General features: G+C 41.5%; 1 protein-coding gene across 2 annotated transcripts in view; it reads right to left on the bottom strand.

Moving 5' to 3' along the window:
- The window catches only part of ltbp3 (latent transforming growth factor beta binding protein 3), a 37,252-nt gene extending 28,450 nt beyond the window's left edge, over nucleotides 1-8,802 (bottom strand). For both annotated transcript variants that reach the window (XM_046040533.1, XM_046040534.1), the window contains exon 1: nucleotides 8,231-8,802. In XM_046040533.1, coding sequence (XP_045896489.1) covers nucleotides 8,231-8,468 — 238 coding nt within the window. In that variant the 5' untranslated portion in view covers nucleotides 8,469-8,802. The remainder of the gene's footprint in view (nucleotides 1-8,230) is intronic.
- Nucleotides 8,803-12,443: the final 3,641 nt, after the last annotated feature.

Below are 12,443 nucleotides of genomic sequence, written 5' to 3'. Positions count from 1 at the left end.
ATAAACTCGACTATTCTATACTTGTTTGCTTGAAATGGCAACCTATGGTGTGATATTACGGGGTATGAACCACCTGATCCCACAGAAATACGTTAAATGACAAGGATACAAGGCTGTTTATTTGTCATTATACAACACAGGGTTAGATAACAAAACAAAAGTTTGTAGTCTCTTCATGCTACACACAGAACTTAACTGATAATTAAATGTGTATGAAATAATGGTAACATTACGCTAAACTAAAATAAAACAAAAGGCTATTTTACAGTTATTTATATATAAAGGCTATGTTTACACCCAGCACATTCTGCAGTGCATTTTTTTTTCATTTGTCTGGGAAATGTGAACAGCAGCAACAGGATAATATGGGGTATAATAAACATTAAAAAAGTCTACCATTTGGGAAAGTGTCCTTCATAGCTACGTTTGAGCACCAAGCATGATCGATGTAAAACACACCTGGCACCTGCTCCCATTTCTCTTGGAGTTTTGCGCTAACAGCCGCCGAGAACTTGATCCGGGATGTTCACGGGGCAGGTGTCTGTAAAGATGTGGCCACAACAGTCTCTGATTTCCATTGCTTGGCCAACATGAGCGATTACCGCATCTGCCGTGGTACCTGGTCCAGCTGATCTGACTGGTAGATCGTGATCCACTGCTCTTTAATCGAAAAACCCTGTCTTCATTTTCCAAAGACTGTACCACTCAGTGAGGCTCAACCGTACTGTCAATGTCCAGCCAGGAAAACCAAAAAGATGAGCTACAGGCAGTTAAAAGCTGCATAGAGCTACACTGTCGGGTGTTCAGTGATTTCGGCACTATGAGTGACCCTTTCACTTTACACAGTCATTTGATTAAATCTTATTGTCAAAAGATTCCATGAGTATTCCCCAATAAAGTATATTATTAATGTCCAACAGCATCTTCCATGACCTGAGAGAACCGTGACTAAACAACACTGGACCCAATAAACGGTAAACACAGCTGCTGTTTAAAAAGGGAATAGGGGAATGTGAATGGATGAGAATATGACGTGCTTTCCTTTACCATCAGCTCCAAAGCAGGAAACCGCATCCCCAAATACACCTACCATCGACTGGCACTGTCAGACCACATACCACACGGAGTGAGAAAGAGCGACGTATGAAGTGGGTCAGACTGCTGCAGCCGAGCCAGACGTTGGGAGTGAATGACATAATCACTGCCTTTTGAAAACACAAACCTGCGTACGCATTCCCCCTCCCCCTGTAGAACTCTGCGCTCCATCAACCCCCAGAAACTCTGAGCGGCCTCGGCCTCAGCTATCCAAACAATAGTGCTGCCCTTTGCCAGAGTCAACCACTGTCACCAAAAGGCATTCATTAGCTCTTGCAGTCAGCCTAAAACAACACTTTGTTAACATTACAGAAACTGGACGATGACGATGAGCACACTCCTCCTGAGAAACTGAAGCAGCAACTGTTAGGAAGACCAGGACAGATCTGAGTAAGGAAGTTTGCAATTATCCAAATCTAAATCACACTCTGCCTTGCACAATGTGATTTTCAAATGTCGTGGAAATATGCCAAGTGGTTTCCATAGTTCTTGGGAGGGCACAAATCCAGCGTCACCTCTGTCACTTCCCTCTTGCAGAGGTGTTTGTGGAAAGACAGCCAGAGAGTCAGACAGGATTTTGGCATGGATACAGATGATGTCATATAATGACTGTCTAAAAGCCTCAGCTATAGGGACTGGAAGGCAAACAGGTAAAGGAGTGCTGACAGTGCTCTGCTGAGATTATGTCAGATACCTGCCCTGCGGGATACTCAGCACTCAGCACTGGAGCGCATGGCAGGTAATGTCTATAGACTGCACAGTCTGGCAGCAGGCAGCGCTGGCAGAGCCCGTGTTATTCTGTTTACCCTGGCTAATCGCTACAGCTACAGGGTCCTGCGCGGTGTGGGTGCAGTCCCTAGCGCTTGCATTCCTCTGCGCGGCTTTAAATAACTGCTCCGTTTCTCCCCCCTCGCTAAGCAAATGGGAGGAGAGTGTTAAAGATGGCAAAGAAGACTGTTTGTTTGAGCTGGGTTCAGTACACTGCTCTTGAGCACCAAACACACACACACACGCAAATATACACACTGTTCCTCTTGTGACGTTCCAGAAAACACCTAATTGCTGCTTTCTTCAATTGGCTTTTTTTAGCATGACACGGAAGAGTCTGATTTCATGGGAAATTCCTTCTCAGATCATGTGGATTTTCTCTCTGAATGAGTGTTGTGGTGCAATACTTACTATTGTTAACAGAGAAAGAAGTGACTGAGGACATTTTCATATGTTTGTTACATTGTTGGACTGTCAGACTGCTTTGAAGGTGGTGACACTTGTAGACTCTGCTGGGAACTGTACCTGGATGATTTTTATGACTTTATGAGTCCTTTTTGAAAGTGACCTAAATCTAATCTACTAATAAATATTGTATATTACATCAACAACTTTTCATAGCATTTACAGTCTGTAAAAGTTCTACATAGGGATAGCGCCCTGCTTGTGAAACAGTGGTAAAAGGTTAATGAGAATGGCAGACTCCAAATAACCCATGTATTATTTTCCCAACATGCATAAATAGACAGGGAGAAGTGACAGAATGTGCCTCCATAAATATGAAAACCTTACAGCCTTGACAGGACTTAACGATCAACTTGCAAACACACATGATAAATACGCATTTCACCAAAAGTAAGAAGCTTTTAATAAGCTGCACGAGCAAGAGTGTGTTTGTGTTTGAGAGGGCGCGAGCACTGGAGCCGTGCCCAGCTTCGCCTCTGAGTTCAGTCCAACCTGTGGCAAAAATCCGGAGTGCTGCAGGTTTCTGGTCGCCTGTGTTAGACCGCCTTCTCCGAAGTTTGGCACGAGAGAAAGAAGAGTGTGTGGGGAAGAGCAGAGGGCTTTGAAAGGTAAAATAAACTCCCCTCCTAAATAGAGAGAAAGCAGAACTGAATTTGACTGACATGACTTCATTTTCAGGCTCCCATGGACCTCTGACCCATGCCAAGGGAAAAACCAAAACAAACCACAAAGCTACTACTGTCACTTTACTCTAAATACAAAACCACATGGGAAATCCTGAAATAGCCAAATCCACTTCTCATGATGCCCATTTTAGGGGGACGAGCCCAAATTGGAATATAAAAGACCACTTCCTGTGCAGCATGAGGCCCTGTGATTTTAGTTAAACCAGAAGAAGATGAGAATCTAGAGCCACCGGGACATCTGGAGTCCTGATATAGACGGGATGCTGCTGAGATGCAGAAGAGAGACGAAACTCAGAGGGCTGTCCAGGAGCTGAGCTGCTTCTGCTGTCAGTAAGGCTGATCGATGGGATGCCTCTGTGCTAGCAACGGCATGAAAAAATGAGACTTGGGCTGATTCTTGTTGGAAAAAACACACTTTAGTCAGAACAACCAAGGCATGTGCCCAGATACTGATTTTTATGTAACCACTTTCTTTTGAAAGGGTATCTTTGACGAAGACTAAAATATAACTCTTGCTGGACAAAGTGTGAGATAGATGCACACGCATAAACAAACTCCCTAGTCTCAAAGGAGCGAAATAGCAACCTTCTCTACTTCTCCCTGTCCTAAAGTTCACACCTAGATTTCAACTGCTGAGGGTAAAAAATTTTAAAAAAGTTGGTTATTTTGTCAGCAAGTCAATCTCAAGTTCCACAGAGATATGGAAGAGGACATGCAAGGGGATGAGCATGCAATGGTTCATTCAATTACAATTTTGTGTTTTAGAAAGTGAACTCACAACCTTTCTCACGTCCCTCAAGATGCACTCGTTCTTTAATTCCTGACACAAACGATAACAATGCCTTCGCCGCAGAGCCCGATGATGACTTCCATACAGAAGATACGACGTGGAATCCACGAAAAAGGCATATCAGGCTGTGAATGTCAGCTTTTCTCTGCCTGCCAACGTGCCTGGGAGGCTTTCAAGTTTCCATGCTTTCATCAGTTTCAGGAAGTGTAGAGTGAAATATATATCAGTATTAATGACACGTGGATTCCCTGGAAACACATGGCCAGCGCATGTCTGGCATACTTTACCTTCATTGCAAAGCATTGTGAAGTTAATGTCATGCAGACGTGCAGTCAGTGTTCACTTGTTAATGATAAAGTTCCCCAATGGTAAGTATGTACTGCTACATACTGCAGTACGATTGTAATTATTACAAGTGCCCCAGGAACAGTGTTTGACCATAGCGAAAAAAAACTAGAAAATGACTCCTTTTGCATTAGAGTCAATGGAGCACAGCCATGAAAGTGTCGGACCTCAGTTAGAGAGAGTCCCATACTGCGCTGTGATTGGTCAGCTTTGTATTCGGGGCATGGCTTAGCGAAGGGTCAATTTAAAATGAAGGGTGTTGTTTATCTGAGAATTATCACCTGACTTTGCAGTTCAACTCTTTCTCTTTTTTAATGTCTTACAGCTCATCGTTTTGTTTTTTCTGAAATCTTTTACTCAAAACCATAAATGTGGTACTTGATGAAAAGTCAGGGGTTCACCAAAGTCATTAAGATTCATCCTCTGTGAACTTTGAATGTCTATGCCAAATGTCATAGCATCCAATGGTACAATTGCCATCCTGAGAGTAACCCCGCTAGCATGGCTAAAAATATCAAACATTTGTTGGTAACACCTAGGAAATATGGGATTCACTAGCTTTCCTCTATTTCATATCACTGCAAGAACGTAAACTATTTCAAAACAACTCCTTAGAAGCACAAACCTCTGCCAACCCTGGCATGTTCTCTAGTTTGTTCTCCAGCTGTTTAGCCCTGGGATATCATTCAACCAGCTAAATTTAAGATAAAAATGTATTTCTAAACCCATAAACATTCCCTTAGGATTGAAAATATATGTTTCCAGAGCAGATGTATGCCATATAACAGCAATATCCCCAGTCTGAATTTCTTATCTCCAGGTTTTTGGTCACTTTATCCAGTCAGCCTGCCTGAAGGTTAAAAAAACTTTCTCTCTCTACACTTTCAAAGTTATGGCCATAAAAATTATATTCATCTCTGGCTGAATTCCCAAATCCAGATCACTACTAAAACCTGACTGTTTCTTGGCCCTCAACCTGTCCACCAAATTCCACCCAAATTCTTTACTGCCTTTGAAAAATCTTGTACATATTGAAGCACATGGACTGAAAGGTATTGCTGCACTTCCACAAACTGACAGGAACTACATTTCTTTTGCGGAAAGGTTTTTGGTCAGGTTCGCTCAGTTTGGGGCTAGCTGTGCTGACATCACAGCAGCTCAAATATGGAAAAGTCTTCATGTTGTTGCTGGTATAGCCATGGCCGTTTTAACACGGGCGAGAGAAATTTCCACTTGTCTACACCACATTCCAGCCCTCACGCTGAACAACACACGTCTCCTCTCCAAACTGAATCCAGCCCTCCATCCCCTGCCGGAAAAAGTCATACAACGAGCGAGGAGCTTTTTTACAACAGCGTATTAGGGCCATTGTAGGTTTAAAAAAAACACGGAGCCAGGGGTGGGGTGTTATATTCCGAGAAAAAAGTCATACATTTACGAGAGAAAAAAACTCGGGGAAAATTGTGTTTTCCGAGTTTGTTTCATTCATTATTAGTATAAGACGAGAGTCAGTGCAGACAAGAGAAGAGGTGGAGCTTTCAGACAGTTAGGCAGATATGGGGGACTGCAACAAGCCACTTGAATGCATGTGTCACATCTTAGTCATTTGTAAAAGTCTGCAGTTCTTTCCCAATCTGTTATGCTTTTGGTCTTTGAACAGAAGGAAGTATCTCATAACACTGGCTGGTGAAAGTCGGCTGTTGTTATTAACATCTACCCTGCTTTCAGTAGACTACAGAGCCTTTGATAACACATGCACATCTAAATACAAATAGTATTTTCTGAGTTTTTTCAAATAAAATTACGACTTTAATCTCAGCAATTCTCAGTTTTGTTCTCTGGATATTACCCCCCTCACCTGGCTCCTTAATGTATTTACTATTTTTTTTATCTACAATGGACCTAAAACACCTTTGTACAGATACTTTGACTGTGAAATCCAGTAGTAGTTGACTGTAGAGCAACTTCACCAAATGTGAGGCAGCATGAGATATTCCAGGAATTTAAAATGTCTCTCTTAAATTATTTGACACGGAAACTCCAAAAAGTTACGCACCACAGGGAAACAGGAGGAGAAGAGGGAGGACCGGTGGGCGAGCCATTCTACAGCACTACGCTGTGTCGAAGAGGAAGAACACCACAAGTAGGATTCACTTGACCTCGATTAAACCTGCTTACTTACACATGGGACAACCGATGAAAACAGCTGAAGAGGCTACATCTGCATGACCAACTACTACAACTTCTCTGTACCGCAAAACTGTGTGTGATAACTGTAAGAAGCACCACAAACCTGCATCTTGTGGTCAATAACCTGCTTATGATTTATTCATACTGACGTCCTCATTGGCTTTCTATGGCCACAGATGAATGTAGGGCATTGCTTAAGAGCCATTTTTCACCCAGTGCTGCATCTTAGCTTCTCCTTTAAAAACAAACAACACCAGGGGTTTTAAAGATAAAGGATATGAGTTTTGAGGAGTCTGAGTTTACTGTGCTCTATTTCTTGCAAGACAGAAGAGAAAGGAAGGTGTGATGCCCACAGAAATATGAAACTGTTTTATCACATTCTGCTGTTATCTATAACCTATTCTTTTAGACTTGTGCTATATAGGAATATTTTATCAATTTATGAAACAAGGATAAAGTGACTTATAATTTACATTTTCTGATACAAAGGGAGAACTCAGTTATGGCACAGCAACACAAATGTTGGTGAGAAGTTGAAGCTCTTTCATCAGTTTTAAACTCACTTTATCATAAGTTCTATCGCAACATGTCATTTCCTTGTTTAGTATCTTATTCTCTGAGTAACTCAGAGAAAAAGAGAACCAGTGAAATCCAGCTCTGGGCCGGAGACTGACGTAGACTGCAAGGCTCCACGTCTCACCACAGCTGATCTGATACAGTGCAGAAAGGCTGCACTCATACCAACCAGACACTGGAGTCGGTGGGGGGAAAGTATAGATCTTAGGAGTACATTTATATGCTACGTAATGAGCCATGCCTCAGTAATTAAAGTGTAAGATGGGAACGTTTTCCAGCGACGCAGTGGAGGGTAAACCCAGCTCACCTCATCTGAGCCACCTATTTATTTGCGGGGCAGAGTTTAGACCCATTTGACATAAATCTTAATGACATGAATTCACAGTCAATGTAACTAGCTGGTATAAACTTGATGTAAGTTGTAAAGAAGATAGGACCTTTTAAGGGAGTAAATGCCCTGAAAGAATCCCTTAAACTTAAGTTTTGATTATATTGGTTATTGTTTGGCTTATGATAACTTACAGGAGGCCTTAGTTGCCACAGTTAATGTTTTTACCAATTTCTACACAGAAGTGTGAAAGAAACAAAAGACACTTCATCATGGACTGTACTCAAGTATTGTGATACAGTATGTGCACTCTACTTGACCTGACTCACGATTTACTTCATCCACCACACTACAGAGGGAGAAATTGTACTTTTAACTCAAATACACTTAACTGACAACTGTAGTAGTTTCTTTGCAGGTAAAGCTTTTATCATATATGGTAAGATCATGAAACACAGCTTTAAGTACTTATACATTATAAAGTGTTAGAATGAGCACTGCCTTGGCCATCTTCATTGTGAGAACTTTCCCTTTTACACTGCTGGGGGGTTTTGTATTTTTTTTAATGCAGGACTGTTCCTTGCACTGCAGCAAAAATTGCCACTTTGCCTAATTAAGCGGTTGATTTAAATACTTTTTCCACCACTGCCTTGTAATAACACTAAAATCTGGGCTTAGCCCATATGATGATAGAATAGATGATTAATTAATATTAGGCCTGCCATGCAGTCAACATTATAACATGTTTATCACTGAGATAGTGAATTACCTAGATTGTCTCGCTATGTAATTGTTTTCACACTATCCCACCACATAAAAAAATCTATTTATGAGCAACCAAACAGGCCACCGTCGCCTCTCCAAGGGCTCTATAGAGGAAAAACTATAAACCCAGAGGTCAGAGCAGACCTTACAGTTAATCGCAGCAGCCTAATTATATCCCCTCATAAATAAACAGCATTGTTTCAGCGTCGCACCGTCACTCACCGACCCTGAAGCCCTGTCCGATGAGCGTGTCGGACGCCTGCCCGTTCTCCGCGATCAGCGTGGTGTTGTTGCCTTGCTCGCAGGTATCCTGACACTGTCCCTTCAGGCAGATCCGCTTGCAGATGAGAGGAGCGATGACCACCTTGAAGCGCTCCCGCGTGGAGGAGCGCTCCGCGCACCACACCAGCCTGTGGACGCTCAGCCAGATGACAAGCAGATGGGGGATCAGAGAGGGCATCCTGGCATCCTTCACTGCCCTCCACAGAGACCCGGGGACATGAAATCACAAGTTGAGGGGTTTCAGCTCCAGCTCAAAAGCGCCTGCTTTGATAACCGAGGTAGATTTTTGACGTCTCATACGTCGGGGGGACAAAGCGCGTCCTCCCTCCTGTTTTCTCCTTAAGTGGGGGGTGGGGGGAATCACTTCCCTTGCGTACCCAAGTGATCCGTTTGCAAAACTGACACGTTTGGCATCTTTAAAAGTGTCTTGGCGCCCTCGTCGCTGTTGTTTGAAACGCTGCCCCTCGCCTTTTGTCGCTCTTCCTTCTTCTCGCCTGTTGCTTTGGAGAGTGGGAGAGAGTTGCGTATGCGGGTTTGGGAGAGAAAGAAGGGAAGAGAGGGAGGAGAGGAGAAGGGGTGAGCCAACCCTCTCTGGAGAAACCTGGCTGCGGGCCAGCCAGGCGGTGCAGGAGCGAAGCTGAAAGTGGTTTCCTTGTTGGTTATTTCTCCTCACCCCCGCCACCCCCTCCTCTCCTGCCCCCACTCTGCAAATCATAGCTGCACAGCTGTGTGTGTCATTCCTAAAATAAAAAAATACTGACACAGATAACATACTGCTGTAGAGGTTCTGATGTATAAAAGTATTTATATGAGACTGTGACACTAAGAAACCCCTCTCTATTAAAGACTGTCCCTGCACACCATTATCTCTGTAGGCTACTGCTTATTAGAAATTAAATTATCATTTGCCTGTTTGTTCACCGCCTAGTGCTGATACCCACCCTCCAGTGACATTATCATGTCCATAAAAAAGCCTCAGACATAGTCCAAACCAGACATTTTCTGATATGGGTCATGGGGGTCAAGCTGAGGTCAGCATGAGGAGTTACTCAGCATGTAAGGAGGCAGCTGTGTGGACATCTAGCTTTTTATCTCATGACAGTTAAACATTTATTCACTTAGAGAGAAAAATAAATCAGTAGAGAGGCGAACACTATGTGACTGCACCACAGCTTTAAAGATGTGAGAACTGGTCATTATATTCAGTTTACCTGATATCACACATCATATCAGGTTATCTGTCGTAAACGTCACTCTGTAATGTACAACCTGTAGATTCACCTGGGCAAACGTGTTCTACCAATGCCTCTCAGTAAGTAAAAATGTGATAGCCTTTTTTCCTAATGATAAACAAATGCTTTATTTAAGAAAAAGCCACAATACCACAATAGAAAAACACCAAATTTAAACCAAAAGTTCTACTCTCAATGTTTACCTAAATAAAAGTTAGAAGCAATACTCTGCACACTGTTGATCGGTTTAAACTCCAGCAATGCTTCATGAGCTTCCTGTGTGTTTTGCATGATGTAAACCTTTATTTCTTTAGTGTGGTTTGTGACTGCTATCATCAGATGCATTTAATGGAGTAACAGGTACAAAACGGCCTTCTGAAAGTAATATAGTAATGAATAATGTGTAGTATATAATTATTACATAATGAAGTGAATTCACTGTGCAGAAGTCTTCTCAAACACCTCATTCCACAAGTTGAACAAGACAAATGCCTGTGAAGTCAGCATGCTGATAAATCACACCTAACAAATAAGAAGGTACCTTTACAACTGCAAGGATCACCGGGGGCCAGCCAGGGTTTGGGGTCACAGGGTCAACAACTGAACGTGAGAAAGAGACAGAGAGAGAGAGAGATAGATTTGAGTAACTTCCTCTCCAAAAAGTGAGTGTTTACCTTCAGCCGCTGAGGAAATGACTGCATGGGTCTGCAGAGAGTTCACAGCCTGCTCTCACATTTCTCTCTGCCTCTGCAACTCTCCATCACTGCATCATCGGCTGCCAAGAATCACACACACACAAACACACAAAGAATGCAAATACATTAGGGCACACATAAACCATTATTAGTAGTAGTACAATATAATTCCCTTCTGAAAACTGAAACCTTAGTGGTACTCATTGCACCAGACAACAACAAAGAGAAGCAGACAGCTGTATCACACAAGATAAAACCAGATGTTAACATAGAGAAGGAACTTATCTGAAGATGGCAGTGGAAGTATTTAGATAAAAGTATCACTACCACAATGTAAAAACACTCCATTACAGGTCTTGCATTCAAAGGTTTCCTTGATTAAAAGTAAAGTATGATCACCAAAATGTAGTAGAATGGCCCCTGTCAGTATTATCAGTGCACAGGACTCTTAACCCAAGGATTGTATGTTTGACTCCCGCTCTCAACGACTTTTGGGGTTGTGATGGAAAAGTGGATAAGACACATGACTTTGGTGTGAGAGACCGGGGCTCAATTCCCCACTGTGACACCTCCACCAATGTGTCCCTGAGCAAGACACTTAATCCCTGGTTGCTCCAGAGGCGTGCGCCCTCTGACATACTTAGCAAATCTAAATTGCTTTGGATAAAAGCATCAGCTAAATGTGTATTATATCATTATATGTTGTTAATTGGATTGTTATAACATGTAAGCAGCAATACCCTAGCTGGCCAAGATATAAAACTAATACAGCTTTATAGCTAAAATATATATTTTTGGGTAGTTATGTACTGTTACAACACGGAGTATTTTGGATAATTTTTAAAATCTTAATCTGTAAAGTAACTGCTTAATAAATTCAGTGTAATTAAAAGTACAATTTTTCCCTCTCAAATTCAGTAGAGTAGAAGTGCCTGAGAATGTACTTCAGTACAATACTTAAGTAAAAGTACTTTCTGTCACTGTCTATTGGAAGATAATTTGCATGTGGCTTGTACATGTGTATTTAGAAACATGTCAATAAAGCATGTGCCATCAGATACTGCAATTCAAACGTTTTAAGATCAGAATAGGTGGATATTAGATTTTTAATATTTTATTTTTATTTAGCAGTATTTTCTGTGAGAGTTCCTTTGTAGAACAGCTGCTGTGATTTGTTTACATGCACCTCTCTCTCACCAACCACCAAAGTGCTTCCCAGTGTCGCTTTTCAATCATCGCCCAAGCTGGGCACTGCGTGAACTTCCTGTGATACATTCAGCGAAATATTGTGTTTAAGTGCATTCCACAGCACTTGCTTCAACTTGATGTCATAACTCCCATTTGTGGTCTGTTTTGTTGGAAGACATTTGCCTCCTTTCACATGAGGTTCCAGGTTAGCTTCATTCAGTTTCAGTGAAAAGAGTAAAATCCACATGTGGGCATGTCATTTTTAGATCAACGTAATGTAGGCTTAACACCCACTGGGTCTGAGTTCTACATGTTTAACAATCACCGGTTTGTATTATTCCAATCAGATTATCTACACGTTATAAAGCAGCTTTGGATATTTCTGCAGCAATTCCTGAAACAACAACAAAAACATTACAGCAGGAACAACAACTACCATCACCATGTCTTAGATTGTGAAATATCATTACACAAGCATTGTAACAATAACTTATATAAGCTTTGTTATCTGTTGTTATCAATAATGTGTCAAAACAACATTGGAGTGGGTGCGTTTGCAAAAAACAAAAAAAGGTTTAACTACAGGTTTCCTTTTTCTTTTTGCAAATATGTTATATAAACATATGCTACTGCCACCATAGCATACTATCTATTCACTCAAATATCTGGTCTCTGACTCACAAGATGACCCTGTTCCAGAAAGGTCTGTTAATTTTTTGGACATTTATCTTTGCTTTTTTTTTTCTTATGAAACACCTGATAGTTTTACCTCTTCAGGTTTCTAAAAAAAAACATTCAAATTAAACAATTTAAGAAGGTTCAAGGGGCACAAGCAAAAAAGATTTGGATCCAGTGATGAAAATTACTCTGTTAACTGTATATTAAATATCTCAGCTGACACACTATCTTCTCGATGTGCGAGACCTTCAGAGAAATTGACCGTCAACACATTTATTCAGATAAAAACCGTAACATCTGCAAAATATGTACTCTTTAGAATTAAAAGAAAAATATAATTTAATCTATCAGCAATGACAC

The sequence above is a fragment of the Micropterus dolomieu genome, linkage group LG23 (genome assembly GCF_021292245.1).
Source record: "Micropterus dolomieu isolate WLL.071019.BEF.003 ecotype Adirondacks linkage group LG23, ASM2129224v1, whole genome shotgun sequence".
Taxonomy (NCBI): domain Eukaryota; kingdom Metazoa; phylum Chordata; class Actinopteri; order Centrarchiformes; family Centrarchidae; genus Micropterus; species Micropterus dolomieu.
This window is presented reverse-complemented; position numbering and strand designations above follow the sequence as displayed.